Here is a 19,759-nt window from a genome sequence, read left to right on the forward strand (position 1 = left end):
GCTTTACAAAAGGTGTCTGGTCACTTGCCTCTGTGCCTGGACATCGCATTAATCTGCAGGAGGGGGCTTAATCATTTCAGTACATCATGTGTTACTAAGATTGTTGATGTGTACTTGAGAGGACTGGTGCTCAAGTAAATGAAACAATTTATCCGACAGACACACGCTAACCATATTGGGGATCCAAATCCCTTATCCGGTTTCTCCGCCGACAACTGAACCAGAGTAGGCATTGCGTTATTCGCTGTCATGAGCAGCAGAGATTTCGCAATTCCGGTTTCGGGCATAGGTTATAGTATATATATATATATATATATATATATATATATATATATATATATATATATATATTATAAAACAAAGTTTCTGACTTTGATTGCGTTTCTGAGTTAGTGTGACTGCGCGTCTCTTCCCACACGCTCTGCTTCGCTCTCTCTCCCTCCCACGGGTCTGCCTCGGTCCGGAGATTACAACTCCCCTCGCTGTCCTCGGAGTAAGCTCCGTTCCTCCCACACCGGTCCTCCTACACAAGCTGCCAGCCAGCGCCGCGATTACGCTGCATGTGTGGGTGGAAGCCGCGCAGCCCAGCCGGAGAGCAGGCGAGAGAGCTCGGGCAGAGAGGGAGAGAACCGGGGGCCGTCAGAGTGCGGCTGCCTGCGCGAGAGAGGCCCGAAAGTGGAGCCCCGTCAGTTGGCTTTTCTTCCCCGGAGTCTTGGAGTTACCCGATACCACATGCAGAAGGCACCGACCCACACCACTGGCAGGGCAGGCGGTACGGAGGATAGCAAGCAGGCGTCAAAATCAAGGCGAGTCCGGGGCCGGGGGGTGGAGGACAGAGGCCTGCTCTGTTGTGGTGACTCTAAGGCTCTGCGGGTTGTTACGAAGCAACAGAGGGCGGCCACAGATTTACGGGGATTTGTGGGGTTGGAGGAAAAGGAATGCACACGTGCCTTTTAGCGACCACCCTCTGTGGAAGCATCATCACCTTCCCACCCAACTAAATGACCCTGACTTCTTTGGAATCACACTAGCAGGGCACATCGTGCCCAAAGTTCCCTTAGATTTACTTCAAGAGGATCGCTGTCCTTCCGCGCCCATTTCAGCTTACACTGTCCCGTGAACCGAGGGCTACGGTAACAAAGGGATGTTTTAGAAGCGTCCGTGAGGGGCGAGGCGTGTCTGAATTGAAATAAATGAGCACGTGGGTGGGTTTGCGTGGGAGGGGCAATTGGGATTTAGGGGTGTGTTTGTACACGTATACAACATGTTGTTAGTCAGTACTTTCCACCTTTCTTGTGCCCTTTCTAACGCGAGTAAATGACAAGTGTCTAACACAATTTAAGGTACTCACTTTACAGCCCTTGGATGGGGAAGGGGAACGTTGATTTGGGTTTGCCCGGAATTTTACTCTTATACTGCAGAACAAGATGCGAACATATAGCATTGTACCAATGCTTTAAATGGAAATATAAAAGTGCAGGTACTCACTGTTTAGGGAACCTGTTTGCTCACGACGAGTGCAGGTACTCTGGCAATAAATGCACTTTAGCAGGGCTAGCAAGTGCAGGTAATCTCCTTATCAAATTAAAGATGTGAAGGAACTCAGTATTTGACAGTGCCTGCTCATTCAAAGCGCTGCATTGAACTGTAGAATCTGTTCACCGCCTCATGCTGCCCACGAAGCACCAAAGCGCCTCTGGCTGTTCGTGCTTTGCTTACCTGAGGGCTGCAGGTGTGTTCAAGCCTGTCATGTATACCACACCACTCTGTACCTTCCCTCTCCAGACCTTTTAACGCCAAAACACGCCACCACGAAGAAAGGTATCCAGGAACACCGAACTCTTAATATTACTTAAAACGTTAAAAATGCAGAAGTCTATATTTAACGTAATCCGTGTAAAAATCGTTTGGGCCTCTAGGAAATGTCCTGCAAATCAAATTAGTGCAAGACAATGGACATGTCATTTTTCACGAATTTTTATTAGCCATTCGGTCGCTTCGTCCTTGGCATGAATAAGTTAAAACGGTCACTTAAATCAATAACGGTACAAGGCGAATGTGACGCTCTTCAAAGATGCTTTGCAGAGTGCAAGTTTTCATTTTTTTAACCTTTACACGTACATGAGAAAAGCTGGTCCCCCAGAGCGCTTGCAAACGCTTTTGAACACTTAGTATCCCCTGGCAGTCAAAGAAAATGTGGGAGAGTGATATCTTCGGTTGACTTTCCAAAAATCAAGTAACTTGGCCTCTTGCAGGCTCCTATGTGCATCATCTGACTCAGACTTTCCCTTGGGCAATATTAATTTTGTTACAAAGTATGTCCCCCTTCAGAGCCCTCACTGCTGACAAATCCCCCTGCCCTGTCTCTCGCATCAGCCCAGGCCACAATACTCCCACTCAGTGCTTAATTTGTAAATAAAAACGTGTCGAAAGCCCTCCTGTTAAACACGCGGCTCCTGCAATTAAATGTGGGAACACGGAATATTGAGGTGGCGTAATCCTGAAGCCATCTCGAGCCTCTTCAATCCATTTACTGCCAGTCACAGCGCCCTCAACTCACACTAGCAGCTTTCTACTTTCTCCCTTTGTGACTTTTTTTCGTTTTTCCCTTCCCCCCTCTTTCCCATATGTGTCTTTTGCTCGCGCCAAATGCCTGAGGCAAAAGAATAAACTCCGGCCCTCACAAATAAATGCCGGTGCTCAGCACCGGAACCAACAAGCACAAATTATGCACTGCTCCCATTCTGACAAGCTCCCTGACTTCCATGGATATTCAGTTTCCCACTACCCCACCGCTACACAAGGTCCCATAGTTCCACCCCAGAGGCTGTTCCCCTGTTCCATCCTCTGTCATACCCTCTCGTTCATGGCTGTTTTCCTGTCGCAGTGTTCCACTCTTCACAAGCGGGACACCTTGTGGAAGCAGAAGAACAGAGGCCCGCAGTGCCTAAATTGTTTCCGGTGCTGGACACTGGCACTTATTTTTGAGGGCCGGCGCTTAGTTTTCTGCATCAGGCATTTACTTCGAGCAAAAGACATAAGAGAAAGGTGGAGGAAGAGAAAAACGAAAAAGCGTACACAGGGAGAGAGCAGAAGGCTGCAAGAGTGAGCTGAAGAGGCAGGGAGTGGCTGTGAACGGATTAAAGAGGCCCGAGAAGGCTTTAGGATTAGGCTGCCTTGATGGTCTGTGTCTTGCACATTTAATTGTAGCAGCTGCGTGTTTCACAGGAGAGCTTTGGGCACCGGCACGTTTTTATTCACAAATTAAGCACTGAGAGGCCCACACCCAAAGGGGTCATAAGAGGCCCGGTAATGTGGACAGCCCCGAAAGGGACGACAAAAGGCAGGAAATGGCACCCCACCCCCAAGAGGCGGAGGGAAGAGGACGAAGAGGGAAACTGCTCCAAACCAGATGAAATAGTGCAAATCCTGCAGGCAATAGGAGGGCGGAGCGGAAGTCAAAATTACCCCTAGGACAAATTAAACACATTTAAGCGTCACACACCGCGGTCCCGCGCTTTCTATCGAGACGGGTGCGACATTAAGAAAACCCACCCACACCTAACCGCAGAACTGTTGCAGCAAACGGAGGTCGGCGGTAATGGAGATAAATGAGAGGAGCTTAAGGAGGGTGTGAAAGGCCACGCAGACCACGCTACTCACCTTGGGATGGCTTACAGCAGAGTAAGGGGATCAGAGATGGGTGGTACACAGAAAACGGCAGGAGCAGCCCATGTCCACCAGGCGGCGGACCACACCGAGTAGGCAAAGGTACGACTTAAACCTAAAAGAAATTGTGGGTTATCCCCCTCACCGAAAGTACTCCAGCTCTGAGACTCCATTGACATCACTAACCGTCAAAAAGCTTTACGGCATGACTTATGACTTTATGAGAAGCCAGCAATATACCTGTCTACTTGATTTATGGCCTGGTGGATGATGACTCGACTAGCCAAAGGGGCGTGATTTATGAAGCCAATTAAGTGACAGTTATTGATTTGTGATGCGTAAACAGTCTGAAACATTTATGTCCCCAAATAAAATTTGGGATGGGGTACGCTTTGCGAATCATGTGATTAACAAAGATGCACCCACATACTTCCAAACTCATATAAATAGTATAGTGCTTCATTTGAAATGGGAGTGGCCACGTGAGAGGCTAGCTTCGTTGCGTTGGGTTGTGGCCGACAGGTCAGAAAATGTCACTCAGTTGTGGTGCTGAACAGCAGCCCAATGGGTACAGTCTGGGTGCAACAAGAGGAGACTGCATGTGGAGGGAGCTGAGGTACTGCTCCCGTCTGTAAGGGGCAGCAAGGTAGTTTTTCGACTTAACTGCAAGCCAATAGAATGGAAAAACTCCAGCAACCATTTCACTTTGAGCTTCAAATCTTTCTCAAGCAAGGCGGACTGGAAACAAAAACCAGCCCCCGTAAAAATGTTCAAACCAGCACCACTGCAGTAGGCCTTGACTAGAATAGGGCCCTGGGGACATAGTTGGGTCATAGCTGCCCCTCCCGCTCTAAACACAGACCCTGAACCTGCAGCCCCCAGGGGAAATCCCGGTGTGGGAGAATTGCTGGTTTGGCCCCGTTCGTAAGGCTCTTCATTGCAGAGGATTAGATAATCATAAATATATGAGTAGCCACATTTACCACACACCAGCCTGGCTTCGATCCCCTGCCATAACACTCCACTTTAGGTTTGTTATGTGCTGGCGCTTGTGCCATTTATAGAGAAAATGTTGCAGCTCCTTCAACCGTTTGCTTCTTTGGCTCAGGAAACTTCAGCCCCTGGCTTGGAACATTGTCAATCACATCTTGGATCTGCCCACAGGAGTATATAGTCTTGACCCTGCTACAATAAAAAGCGCCCAGCCCGGTAACCCCCTGGAAAGGACCACCTGCAACTCCCTGCTTGGGTGTCATCAGTAGTGTGTAGGCTGAGTGCTATGGCACTATGAGCATGAGACCCACGTTAGGGCATATCCTTTGCCCTTAGTGTGTCAGCTGCAACTCATTGGTTGCTTGTGTTCTGGTTTAGAGAGGATCTGACCTGGCAGTTTGGGCTAAGTTGTTCCACATGAAGTAAGGTGAGGACTGATTTGCCTATTGCTGGGTCTAAATCAGTGCCTAGTTTGTAAATAAAGTGCCAGTGCCCAAATCCCTCCTCTTGAACACGCGGCTGCTGCAATTAAATATGCAAACACAGAATACTGAGGAAGAGTAATCCTGAAGCCATCTCAAGACTCTTCAATCCATTTACAGCCACTCCCTGCCCCTTCAGCGCACTTTGCAGCTTTCTGCCTTCTCCCATTGTGACACTTTTTATATTTTCTCTTCCTCCATCTTTCCCATATGTGGCTTTTGCTCGCAGTAAATGCTTGAGGCAGAAAAATAAGTGCTGGCCCTCAAAAATATTTATGATGCTCCGCACTGGAAACAACAAGCACAAATTAAGCACTGATCTAAACGGAGTTGTTTTGGATATTCCAAAAACATAACAATGGACTGGGATGCAGCCAGATTAATTAATAGTGGCGGAGATTAATGCAAGCTTTCCATCCATCACGTTTGTGTATATTTCACCTTCTTTCTATTGGCTCTTTTGTGCTTATCCTTCTGCCGCCATTATATTATCTGTCATCACACATTTCATCCAGTATCTCACCCCTTCATTGTATTCACAAAGCAATCTTTTTTTTAAATCTTTTGTTTTGACTTGCTTTGCACTTCAGCAGGCATTTCGTTTTACTGTTGTCAATGCTTAAGAACAAAAGTGAAAATTATTGGATTTACAAATACTTCTTATGTCTTTGTCCAAATGGTTCTCTTGACAGATGATGCTTCTTTGCCCATGCTGCCTCTGTGTGAAATTAGCTCTCTTAGCCCTTGGGTAAGGAATACAGGGATCTCAAGATTGAAGCACAGAAAACTCTTGCTGCTACTAACACTAGCACACGTTAAGACCCAACTAAATTTCTCTAGGTCTAAGAAGCCAGGATGTTTGTATTGCGCACACAAAAGTTTCTAAAAGTTTCCAAGTGGTCCTACATTTGAGGTCTTCAGTTTCCCATTTCAATTTCCAGTTTTGAATCCCAACCTAATGCAATTCCCTTTGCTGAGCCAGATGGACGATTTGTAGAAACCTACTGCATACTGGTGGGATGTGAGCTTCAGTCATCTAGTTCTTTTAGACATTCAGTTCTCTTCACAGCTAGTAGATATTAGTTCTTATGTTTGTGCCAAAACTTAAAACAAAATAACCCGCCTACACGTGTGGGTTGGGAATAAACCTAAAAAGTCACATAATAATTGTCTGCATTTACACTAACAACACTTCAGGTCCTAGCCTCCCCATATCTAATGCTCTGTGACACCAAGTACCTCTCTCTTGATTTTTGAAGTCCTTTATTAGCATTCATCTCAAGGCAGTACTCTCTTCAGCTCGCCCCCACTCCAGTCTCCCACAACTGTCACCCCTGGAATCCCGAGACCTAAAGATGACACCACTCTCCTAAAGGAACATAACCATTATAGATGGAAAACTACAACACTCTAGTTTCAGCATGCCTCTGTTGTTGCTTTGGACCTTTTCTGGCGGCTCCTCATCAGCAAGGTTTATAATAGACTGACATCACAGTAGGGATGCTATTGAGTTCTCACAGCAAGACACGGTTGCAATCAGCTGTAGCAACTTCAGGGCCATGTTTAGTTGTGAGCATCTTTATAATTGAAGTACTGGTGCATGTGATGAGAAAACCACATCTTAACTCTTCTAATACAAAATCTGGTGTTCAGTCGGTGAATCGGTGTTTGAGTATCTGTTTGACCTTCGAGCAAAAGAAATAGCGCTATTCTTTCACGTCTTCCAGCACATGAAATGCCAGTTTTAATAACTTAACCAATAAGCAATGTTTTACTGGTGCGTGAGGTTTTTTTTCAGTGCTACTACAGATGATCTATAGCGAGTCCAATAACATGGGGTTGTTAAGTTCAGGTTTTGGGATCAGTATCTTCAAGGAATGTGTTATTTTGCACACCTGTGACGAAGGGGAGCTTAATTCCTGAGTCTGGCCATGTCAATATAATGCCTTTGCCTGAGACTCAATACAACAATTACTTTTATCCATCTTTGGTCTATTACAGACGTCCCTTGCTTTCGGCCATTCTGATATGCACTGCTTTCCTTCTTTAGTCATCTGGGAATCTTGGTAACCGTTGTGGCAAACAATTAGGTCACCTCTTGCGTAGAAAATTGGTTTGATTGTTTAGCAAGTAGCAGATGCTGGTACGTTTTGTGTGTAGCAAAGACGGCACTGGATTGGGACTGACTTCTTCGACAAGCGCAGCAAAAATATACCAGACCTTCCCCTCACTAACTGTACCCATTTTGGATAGCACCCAAATAAAATTATGAAGACGAAAGGAAAGGCTAAAATGCTTATGGCACAAGCATGGAGAAAAGGAGGAATTTTCCCAATATCGAGTTCAAAGGATACAGTAATTACATTATCAGTATATCACAAAACCTCCCACTCAAACTGTATTCCTTCGAAGAGAAAACTCATTCAGCTATGATCCATGGCATATAACTCTAAGTGTATCAAAATAACATCTGTTTATTTCTCATACCACATGTAGTTGCACAATTGTATTAAAAACCTCAATATGAATAATACATATTTTCTATTTTTTTCTAAGTGTTTCACTGTCGCAAACCCCATAACCTAATCCCCAGCACCAGTATCTAAAAGTTACACCTCACACACACATATTACGAAAACAAGAAAAGTCCAAAACTCCTCGATTCCCAATCTTTAGGGTACACATGTGCATCACTTCCATATTACTGGGTCCAAGGTCATTGTTGAATGATTTTTATATGTAGAAGGAATACATGTAGAGTGTGAGGTTTTGTGATATATTGATCCTTCTGTTCCTTACCAGCTATTACAGGAAGCAAACAAACTAATAAAGGAAATGCATTTGAGTCTGATACAAAACTCCGGGGTAAAACGCGCATGCATTACTTGTACTCCCTAATCAACAAAGAAGGCCTAAACAAGAATTATGCCCAGCTCTGCATTTTAAAAATAGAAAACAGGTGGGTCAACCTGGTCAAATTCTTAACGTTGGTGCTTCATCTGATATTTCCTCATAAACATCATTGGTGTTCTGCATAGGCTTAAACACATACTCCCTACCCCAGTGTGTTTAAAACATAGAGATGTCTTGAGGTCTGAATTGTGAAGAATCACTAGGAGTACGAGGTCCAACTTTCTGGCTTGAAATCAGCCACTCTAGCACACTTTAAGTGTGTGGCAGTGGTAGCAGCCGTTCTTCGTCATAAGTGGATTTTCATGTACTGTTAGCTGGACGGCTGGTTTCTGAAACAGACTCTCTGCTGAGGTTTCGACAATACTGAAGGGTAAGAAAAGAACTGTATCTAGTGTTTATAACATCAATGTGGACTAATCATCCCTCACTTCAATACAGGACATTTAATAATTTGGAGCAGCACCAGAATCAAGGAAAGCAAGAGTTCCCATTCAAGGGATAGGCTGCTATCTATCGAGAGACATTGTCACAGTTTTCAGATTACTCGTCTTCTAATAATTAGTTCTTCTAACTTCTTGCCACGGTGTTGCTGTACATCTTCTTTGTGCCAAATTCCTTACTGTACATGAGATCTCTCTAAACATGTCTGGAAGGCCAGTGGAACTAGAAGCCATTGGTTTAGGAGGGCAAAATCTCCTTGCAACCCAGTCTTCATTTTTTTTGTCAGAAGAATGTGTTGAAAGAAGTCACATTGCAGCTCTCATCTATAGGACAGACCGAGGCAAATGACTTCTCAGTTAAGGGATGGGGAGCACATATGAACAATCTGGGGTTGTAAGGGAAGGGATCATGCAGGAACATCCATAAAATAACACTAGATGTACTGAGAGCAGTCTATGTAGCCCGCTTATAATTTCTGCAAGTGATCACATTATGTGATTCTTATTCAAATGGATAGCACCATCACTATGTATTAGCTAAACATTAAAGAAGTGAGAGGTTTAAAGTTCCGTCAGAGGAAGCACTGATGATATGGCACTGACTGCCAGTGAAGAACATCTTCAAAAGGGCAGTTTACCTTCTAGTAACTCAGATAGAATGCATGAACTCAGCAGATACTGACTAGAGCAACACAAACATTGCACTCTCTGAATTCTTCTGAAGGTGAGGATTTTTTTCAGAAAGTGATCTATTCACCACGAAATCAAATAAAGCACCAAAAAATGATACCATGATGTTCCCACAGCCTTTATCCAAATGCACAACAAAGGCAACTACACACCTTTCTCTAGTTTCACTGATCCTCAAAGTGATCAGCAAATAGATTCAGCACAAACAGGCCAGACTGTTCTTTTCTCTGGTGGTATCAGGGATAAGAGCTATTCCCCTCCCATTCCTGCTTTCTTTTTCTTTTATACAGACATTGCTTGGTTGGTGTTTTTCCGCTATGTATACTTTATTATGGCTGGTTTGGCTGATCGATGGATGTTTTTGCAAAAATATAAAACAGAAAATATCTGCTTGAGGCATGCTTTCTTTAGTATATTATTTTCACATTTTAAAATATTTATCTTTAAAAAGTGTGGGCATATTCTACCTTTCACGAAATCAGAGAGAGCCCAACTGATGGAAAAGTAAAATTACAAGTAACATTTCATTAGTATTTGGTCATGAAATTCTGCCCTTTAAAAAGTAAATTGATCACATTGTAAATATCCGCACAACTTAGTACCTGCAGTTTGTTTGTGTGGTGAAAAAGATTAATCTTAAACACGAAGATCAGTGCATTTAATAAAAGGTTCTAGCAAGTTTTAGTGGCTTAGATCTCTCCTACAATAGCCTGGCTCAAAGACAAAAGAGAATATAGTATGTCTACATTTACAATTGTAGCTGGTATTGGCTGACAACTTAGGACAGTGGCTTTATGTAAATATTTAATAGAAGGAAGACCATTTAGTAGTCCATTGTTTGATAAGTTGCTGCTAGGTCAAGTAGGATGATAGTTTCAGTTTGACCCATACATAGCAGGATGATGATAAGGTTTTATTTACAATGTCTGTTGTTGTGTAAGCCCTTCTCCCCTGATATATCACGCTTTTCATGTAGAGTTGGCACATTGCCTCTGCCTCCATGTTTTTACTAATAATTAGATGATTTAGAGCAGGAGTTAGGCACTGTACCCCAGTGAAATGAAACTTTCCTAATCCCTCTTATCTAGGTGTAGGACTTCTCATCTCAGGAAAGTCACCAATGCCAGTTACTGTTTCCGAGTGGAATGTTTACTCCGTCCACCCTTTCCTTCTTTTTCCCAACTTTTTATCACAATGAGCCCTTCTTTCCCTGAACTCTTCTCTTTTCAGGGAAAAGTAAGTCCCAGTCCATCAAAGGAAGCTGAAAGCTGCTGTCAGCTTATGCGCCCCAACCTCACCCTTGTATGTTGTGTAGGGAGGCTCACCCTCAGCCCGGCTTCACTTTTTTAGGGTTGATCTTTTGAGTGCATGCGCTAGCACATGTGTCTCGCTTGCAAGACACTATTGTTAACAAAAAGGGCTTGGAGCCCACCTATTGCTTACCATTTGTTGGTTTACATGGCTCTCTTCTTTACAGCCTCATAATTGGTCACTAAAGGCCTTGCATCATTTCCATTGCTTTCTGTGGAGTAAGGACCAAGCACAGATTGATTCAACTTAATGAGTGCCTGTCCACTGCTCCTGCTGTGACCTAGGTACTTCTTTTGACTTCTAGAGCCCTGAAAACAGAAAGTGTGTGACTGGGAAAAACGAGCCTAGCAGGACAAACATAATTACAAAGTTTTATTTTCTATAGTTACATTTATTCTTTTATTTTACCAAGTCTTCTTTTCTCACTTTAAACTCATGTTTTGTTTTTTTTTTTCTCGTGGGCGCTAGCTGTTGTCAAAAGATGACGATTATCTTGTTCTAAATATTGCAAAGCAACATTGTGTCTCTCTTCTGTGTAATTTCCTAAATTATGCTTTAACATATAATCATACAGTACACACCAATCCACCCTACTCCAGTCTAATCTGTCCCACTCCGGTCCACCCACACCCCACATCAATCCACTCCACCCCAGTCCACCCCCACACCAATCCAATTCACCCCACTCAAGTCCAGCCCACAATCCACCCCAGTCCAATCATCCCCATTCCAATTAGCCCCATCCAATCCACCCCACTCAATCCAATCCATCCCAATAACCCCACCCCACATTAATCCACCCCAATCCAATCCAGTCCACCCTACTGTGGTCCAATTCACCAGAACCCAATCCTCCCTACACCAATCCAATCCACCCAACTCCAATCCAAAACTGCGCACCCCGCCCCAAGCCACCCCACTCCAATCCCCACCAATCCAACATACCCCACACAAATCCAATCCACCTCACTCCACCACACTCCAGTCCAATCCAACACACTCCAATCCACCACACACCAATCTAATCCACCGCACCCAACTCCAATCCAAACTGCTCCAATCCAATCCACTGCACTTTAGTCCACCCACTTCAATCCCATCCATTATACTACAATCCATCCATTCAAATCCACTCTACCCCATTCCAATATAATCTATCCCACTCCAATTCAGTCCACCTTAATGCACCCCACTCCAGTCCAGTCCACCCCACTCCACTCCACTCCACTCCAGTGCTTCCCTCTCCACTGTAATCCACCTCACCGCAGTACAGCCACTCCAGTATACCCACTGCAGTCCACCCAACCCACCCAACTCCAGGCCAATCCACCCCATTTACTACACCCCACTCAATCTAATCATCCCACTCCAACTCATTCCACCCACCTAGCAACCCACCCCACTCCAATCCACCCAGCCCCAATCCAATCCACCTCAATCCAATCCATCCCACCCCAATCCAATCCACCCCACTCCAATCCAGTTCATCTAATCCACCTCACCCCAGTCACCCCACCCACTCCAGTCCACCCCAGCCCAATCCACCTCACTCCATTTCTGTCCAGCCTACTCCAATCCAAACCACCCACTCTAATCCACCCCATTCCACTCCTGTCCAATTCACCCCCACTCAATGCCAGTCCATGCACTCTACTCCAGTGCACCCCACTCTACAACAATCCAATTCACTCCACCTAATCTGATCCACCTCACCCAAGTCAATCCATCCTAGTCCAATCCACCTCACTCTAAAACACCAAGGGCCATATGTACGAACACTATTTCCCATAGACACAGAATGGGTAAAAATCTTTGCTACATCTGACCCCAAATTCCAGTCCACTCCATTCCAGTCCACCCCACCCCACTCCAGCCCAATCCACCCCACTACCATCCAATCCACCCCACTTTAATCCAATCCACCCCACTACAGTCCCATCCAATATACTCTAATGCAATCTGATCCACGCCATTCCACCTCACTCCAATTTACTGCACTATAAACCATCCCACTCAAATCCAGCCCACTCCACCCCAATCCAATCTATCCCACCCCAGCACTATCACTCCAATCCAGTCCACTCCAAACCAGTCCACGGTAGAAAACCAAATCACACACTTCTTGTCGGCTAGTAAAACACTAAAGAAACATAGATACAGTCGGGAAAAAACAAAAAGCACAATGATTACAGCGAAGAGCCCAGAAACAGGTCATTGATGTCCTGGAGCTGCGTCCGTGATCAAAGACAAATGATCGAAAGAGCCGTCATAGGTAGACAAGGAAAGCAATGCCAGACCATGTCTGTCAACAGTACCACCTTGGCTGTGTGGAAAACCAGATAAACCTCCTCTTTTATAGCCCTTTATGTGAGGAAACAGAGCTGCACCTATGAGGAACTTGTGTGCGGGATCACTGACCTCACTTAGAGATGAGCACACGATTCACACCGCTGGGGAAGTCCAAGGTTTTTAACAGAAAAAGCAGTCAAGTGCTTGTCAACATGCAACGCTCTCGGGGAACCTGGAATAATACCTGCGGCTCACAAGAGCGTTGGCAAAATGTGTAAACACTTTAAGGGGCCATTCGGTTAATGTTGTCACAAAACGTCTCAAAACCAGAGGAGATTTCATCAGGCAATCACACTAGGGAGCCTATCGACGATTGTAAGAGATGCACCACCCGCAGAGAGAACTGCTTTCCCTTCACTGGATGTCACCTTCAGGTCAAACCCACGCAGCATCGCTGCACTGTTATCCTGAGATGAAGGAAGTGGGGCTTAGATCCCCGACACCTGGACTGAGGAAGGGAGAGGGAGCCCGAAGTCAGGAGGGTGAACAGGGGATTAGACCAAGTGAAGAAACAAGGAACAGTGTAGGATGATAAAAGAGGTGGGAAGAAAGTATGGGGGAGAGAAAAAGCTTGCAGTGTCGAGCTTCCTCGACCCGCTCATCAACCAAACAATTTTTCAGTGTTTCACTTCCCACATAGAAGCTAAAAAAGCACGTGTCTCTTGGGATGAAGCAGCCTACGTGTTGCATGTTGGCCAGCCGGCGTTGCCCTTTCACAGAGCTGTCTCGGCCAACGAGTCAAACTCGTTCCACGTCTAACAGATGGAGAGCTAAGGGGGATCGCCTGACTGTAAGTGCTTCCCTTTACGGTTACGCACTAGTGGCCTTTCTCCACCAGAGCGGGGAGCAGCTGTCAGGAGGCTGTTGGGAGGAATGGGTGTTATGTGGACTCTGGATACCTATTTGTTGCGGCCTGTGGCCATTAAAGGGATTCTTTAGAGCTGTTTTAGTCTTTTAGGGATGGCAAACAAATTCAGCTTGTGAGGACCTTCACACCTGCAATGCAGCTTCTACTTATGTCCCCTCGTGAAAAACACACAAGACTGGTCCTAAACTGCACCCTTTCACTTGCATCTCTTGTTTCCACCTCAGGCACATTTGTGGCCAATCCGCATTGCTGTGTGAGTTTTGGAAGTTTTTTTTTTTTGTTATAGCAGATTTTACCAACTTTTGGTTGTCACTGGTGCGGTGCTCCAAGTGGTCCTGTGCACCAGACTGTGAGAAAACCGAGCTCTGATGGCTCCAAGCTAGCGACGGCGCAAGCGAGCCCAATCCTTACTAGAAGAGCTCCCTTGTCTCTTCCAGCCAAGCATCTAACCATTTATCCTTTTCCCCTTCCATCCACCCAGTAGTGTCCACTATTTCGCCTTTACCTTCTGTCATGCATTTATTCTGTCCATCATTCGATATTCCCTCCTCCATCCATCCATCCCTCCATCTATCATCCCTCCATCTATCATCTGTCCACCCACTAAGACATCCACCCTTTCACTCACTCTGCCATCCATCCATCTGTTCTGCCATCCACCCATCCTCCATCAATTCAATGATACACCCACTCTACCATCCAGTCACTTATCCATCCACTTTGTAATCCACTCACTCATCCTTTCACCCACTCACCCACCCATTACTTTGCCATATTTTCACCCATCCTTACATCTATCCATCCTTTTTTTCTAACATCCTTTCCTCTCCATCCACCTACTATTCACTCATCCCTTCACACAATCATCCATCTACCCACTCATTTATGCACCCACTCATTCTTCCACCCTCGCACCCATCTTTCCTTCCACCCTCCTTTCTGTCTCTTTTCTATTTACCAATCCTGCATTTCTCCTTGCTCCTGCTTGCTCTTCAGCTGACGATCTATTCCTTTAAAGCTCAGCCAGAAGAGGCCCACAAACAACCCCATCCCTGCTGTAGCTGCTAAAACGGGGGTTCACGACGCACCTGTTCAGTTGTTGGCTTGGTGGTCTCTGGCAGAGTGCACTGTACGGACCTGTCCCTCTGCAGCAAGGTCAGGGCATTTTATCAGTGGGGACCAGGACACGAGCCACTGAAAAGGCGTACGCAGGCTCCTTCTGTTTTTGCTTGTTTTTTACGGCAGTTGGGCATGGAGAGGCACTAACCTTCTGGTTCGTAAGAAACAGATCGCCACATTAGTTGTGGCCTCCACGCAGTCAACTGACTCTTAAAACAATATTGCGGGCACATCAAGTGTCCCGCCTGAGTGGTACTTTAAACTGCAAGCTTACACCTACTTGCGTGACACAGAGGCACGTGGCCCATTCCACATCCCAGCGAGTGGTACAGAAGGCCATTCATGGCCGAACCATAACAATAAAAACAGAAAATAGCCTAATCATGCACCGGCTGGTCGGTCTGACGGTCAGCTGCGCTGCATATTTTTCCTGAACAGCCCTCGCTTGCTGATATAATGTACCCGTTCTGTTTGAGAGTGGAGCTTGCAGTGAGATGTACTGTTGACATCCGTGCTGAACTAGCACAGTAGGTGAGATTCTTTCATTGCTGCTGCTTCGCTTTCAGGTAAGCGTGACCTGGGCCTGCTGCTGCAGAAGCTGTACCTGTTCTGTGCTTGAGAGGAAAGCGTGCTTTGCTGCTGTCACTGATGCGTACGGCTTGTAAAAAGGATACATCAGGCTACTGGCAGCTAATGGAGAGGCTGAAATGCAGAACAGATGCGCAGCCAGCTGTTGATATTCGGGATTTTTCTCGCAGCTGCATTCTGGATTCTCTTTAGTTTCTGAATTTCTTGGTCAGAAAGGAGGTTTCTATTCTAGTCTGAAGAGAGCTAGGCAGATGACATCTACCTTCTGGTGGAATCCTCCTAAGTTAGGAAATATTCATTATAGAGATCTCATCAAGAAAATGCTCCCATTGTGACTTGATTCATTTGAGGAATCAGGGAGATGTTCATATACATGATTACACATAAATGCTTAGTTACTCCATTAGAGTCCAGTGTGGTATTGAAGTTGTCCTATGTTGCAAAAAGTTCAGACTCTGTAGTCCTGTGTTGGATGAATCCTGTTTAATTATCAGAGAGAATTCTATTTTCTTCTATGTAAGCTGGTAACTGTGTGTATGTTACAAATTTAGTCAATTTGCTTAGGAAATGAAATGTCCACTACAGGTTGGGTGATAGTTAAATGAAAGCATTGGATGGGCACCCGTTTTTATTAGAATAAGTTTTATATAGAATTGATTTAGTTCTTTGTGAATGGCCTAGCCTCCAATGAGTGGTTGATAATAGCTCAAGGCGCCTATATTCTAGACAGCGATTCTCCGGAGGTCCTGAAGTGCCACAAAGCTGGTGAAATCTTTAGGGCATGGAAGTCTGGAGAAGAGTACATTGTATGGAGTGAGTAGGTGCACCAGCACCCGTCGAACAAATTAACTGTCTGCAAAGCAGACAGTGAACTTTGCGACAGGGCTGGCCAGGGGGGCCCCTGCACTGCCCAAGCCAAGATCATGGGCCTCCATGGGGCACCCTGCATCCGTCTCCGCCAGACTTTACATGCGGGGTTATCGCCATGTAACCGCTGGTGGAAAGGGGGGTTGTAATCCCCAGGGCGGCTCTGCTTGCAAGGCTGCCCTGGTGGATTAGGACTGCCAGCACTGCCCGACCCTCCTGTGGAGGAAAACTGTCTGTGCTGGTGGTCCAATCGCCGTGCTACTGCTGCGGTCGTAATGTGGCGGTCGGACCGCCACATTGGCGCTGGTACAACCGTCACCGCGACCCTGGCGACCTTAAGACCGCCAGGGTCGTAATGAGGGCCCAAATGTTCTTCCTACTGACAGTAAAAGATTGGGTTGGCTTGCAAAGGAGATTGAGTCCTCTGCTCCTTTCCAGTACTTAGTTTAAGGAGGTGGGAGAATACCCAGGACTGCAAGGATTGAGATCACCCTGCTGGTCTGGTAAAATCACATATAAGAATTATGTCTCTGAATTTAGCAGTCAACCATCATATACCATACAAAGTGGTGTCCTTTCTATACTATTATAATAAACACTACCACCTCTTTGAAGAAATAAATTCCTGCTAAGCATTTGCAGTGAACCTCACTGTGGATTCTTGAACATGGGCTCTCTTGCTGCAGATTTCCCCAAATTAATGTTTTTTCTGAACCTTGGTCTTTAATGTTAACCTCCAGTGACTCTCACTCTCCTCTCAGTCATCAATTTTGCTTGTCAAAGTTTTTTTCTTAAATAGTTTCAAGATATGACTTATTGAATCTCTCTCTCTATATATACCAAAATTAGGTCGTACAACAACAGTAAAAACAACAAGTGATGGACGGAATGCTGAACATTGTCAAACACTCACCCCCAGTCACAGATCTGGGTTTAATCCATCGTTCTTTTGCTCACCATGCCACCCCAGTTTGGACCCAGCCATATGCAAATCAGTCTTGGCCCTGTTCCTCATGGGAACAGTCCAGCCCGAACTGCCAAGCCAGGTCCTCACTGGACCGGAAACAAGCATCCTGGGACCGGTTTCGGGGTTTCACCCCTCATCAGCCAGGCTAGCTTGAATCCAGTGGCATGGGAAGCACGGGACCCACGTCTGGGCATACCCTTCCCACTTAGGGCGACAAAGCAAAAACAACAAGTGATGGACGGAATGCTGAACATTGTCAAACACTCACCCCCAGTCACAGATCTGGGTTTAATCCATCGTTCTTTTGCTCACCATGCCACCCCAGTTTGGACCCAGCCATATGCAAATCAGTCTTGACCCTGTTCCTCATGGGAACAGTCCAGCCCGAACTGCCAAGCCAGGTCCTCACTGGACCGGAAACAAGTATCCTGGGACCGGTTTCGGGGTTTCACCCCTCATCAGCCAGGCTAGCTTGAATCCAGTGCCATGGGAAGCACGGGACCCACGTCTGGGCATACCCTTCCCACTTAGGGCGACAAAGCAAAAACAACAAGGGCGACAAAGCAAAAACAACAAGTGATGGACGGAATGCTGAACATTGTCAAACACTCACCCCCAGTCACAGATCTGGGTTTAATCCATCGTTCTTTTGCTCACCATGCCACCCCAGTTTGGACCCAGCCATATGCAAATCAGTCTTGACCCTGTTCCTCATGGGAACAGTCCAGCCCGAACTGCCAAGCCAGGTCCTCACTGGACCGGAAACAAGCATCCTGGGACCGGTTTCGGGGTTTCACCCCTCATCAGCCAGGCTAGCTTGAATCCAGTGGCATGGGAAGCACGGGACCCACGTCTGGGCATACCCTTCCCACTTAGGGTGACAAAGCAAAAACAACAAGTGATGGACGGAATGCTGAACATTGTCAAACACTCACCCCCAGTCACAGATCTGGGTTTAATCCATCGTTCTTTTGCTCACCATGCCACCCCAGTTTGGACCCAGCCATATGCAAATCAGTCTTGACCCTGTTCCTCATGGGAACAGTCCAGCCCGAACTGCCAAGCCAGGTCCTCACTGGACCGGAAACAAGCATCCTGGGACCGGTTTCGGGGTTTCACCCCTCATCAGCCAGGCTAGCTTGAATCCAGTGGCATGGGAAGCACGGGACCCACGTCTGGGCATACCCTTCCCACTTAGGGCGACAAAGCAAAAACAACAAGTGATGGACGGAATGCTGAACATTGTCAAACACTCACCCCCAGTCACAGATCTGGGTTTAATCCATCGTTCTTTTGCTCACCATGCCACCCCAGTTTGGACCCAGCCATATGCAAATCAGTCTTGAACCTGTTCCTCATGGGAGCAGTCCAGCCCGAACTGCCAAGCCAGGTCCTCACTGGACCGGAAACAAGCATCCTGGGACCGGTTTCGGGGTGCGTCTGGGCATACCCTTCCCACTTAGGGCGACAAAGCAAAAACAACAAGTGATGGACGGAATGCTGAACATTGTCAAACACTCACCCCCAGTCACAGATCTGGGTTTAATCCATCGTTCTTTTGCTCACCATGCCACCCCAGTTTGGACCCAGCCATATGCAAATCAGTCTTGACCCTGTTCCTCATGGGAACAGTCCAGCCCGAACTGCCAAGCCAGGTCCTCACTGGACCGGAAACAAGCATCCTGGGACCGGTTTCGGGGTTTCACCCCTCATCAGCCAGGCTAGCTTGAATCCAGTGGCATGGGAAGCACGGGACCCACGTCTGGGCATACCCTTCCCACTTAGGGCGACAAAGCAAAAACAACAAGTGATGGACGGAATGCTGAACATTGTCAAACACTCACCCCCAGTCACAGATCAGGGTTTAATCCATCGTTCTTTTGCTCACCATGCCACCCCAGTTTGGACCCAGCCATATGCAAATCAGTCTTGACCCTGTTCCTCATGGGAACAGTCCAGCCCGAACTGCCAAGCCAGGTCCTCACTGGACCGGAAACAAGCATCCTGGGACCGGTTTCGGGGTTTCACCCCTCATCAGCCAGGCTAGCTTGAATCCAGTGGCATGGGAAGCACGGGACCCATGTCTGGGCATACCCTTCCCACTTAGGGCGACAAAGCAAAAACAACAAGTGATGGACGGAATGCTGAACATTGTCAAACACTCACCCCCAGTCACAGATCTGGGTTTAATCCATCGTTCTTTTGCTCACATGCCACCCCAGTTTGGACCCAGCCATATGCAAATCAGTCTTGACCCTGTTCCTCATGGGAACAGTCCAGCCCGAACTGCCAAGCCAGGTCCTCACTGGACCGGAAACAAGCATCCTGGGACCGGTTTCGGGGTTTCACCCCTCATCAGCCAGGCTAGCTTGAATCCAGTGGCATGGGAAGCACGGGACCCACGTCTGGGCATACCCTTCCCACTTAGGGCGACAAAGCAAAAACAACAAGTGATGGACGGAATGCTGAACATTGTCAAACACTCACCCCCAGTCACAGATCT

General features: G+C 46.5%; 1 protein-coding gene across 2 annotated transcripts in view; it reads left to right on the plus strand.

The window, feature by feature from the left end:
* The first annotated feature begins 401 nt into the window (after positions 1-401).
* Positions 402-19,759, plus strand: part of NAB2 (NGFI-A binding protein 2) — a 134,817-nt gene continuing 115,459 nt past the window's right edge. The window contains exon 1 of one of the 2 annotated variants that reach the window (XM_069230776.1): positions 402-806. In XM_069230776.1, coding sequence (XP_069086877.1) covers positions 733-806 — 74 coding nt within the window. In that variant the 5' untranslated portion in view covers positions 402-732. Of the gene's footprint in view, positions 807-3,649; positions 3,772-19,759 lie in introns of those variants that run through there. The other variant, XM_069230775.1, reaches the window with a different exon arrangement.

Source organism: Pleurodeles waltl, chromosome 4_2 (assembly GCF_031143425.1).
Source record: "Pleurodeles waltl isolate 20211129_DDA chromosome 4_2, aPleWal1.hap1.20221129, whole genome shotgun sequence".
In the NCBI taxonomy this organism is placed as follows: domain Eukaryota; kingdom Metazoa; phylum Chordata; class Amphibia; order Caudata; family Salamandridae; genus Pleurodeles; species Pleurodeles waltl.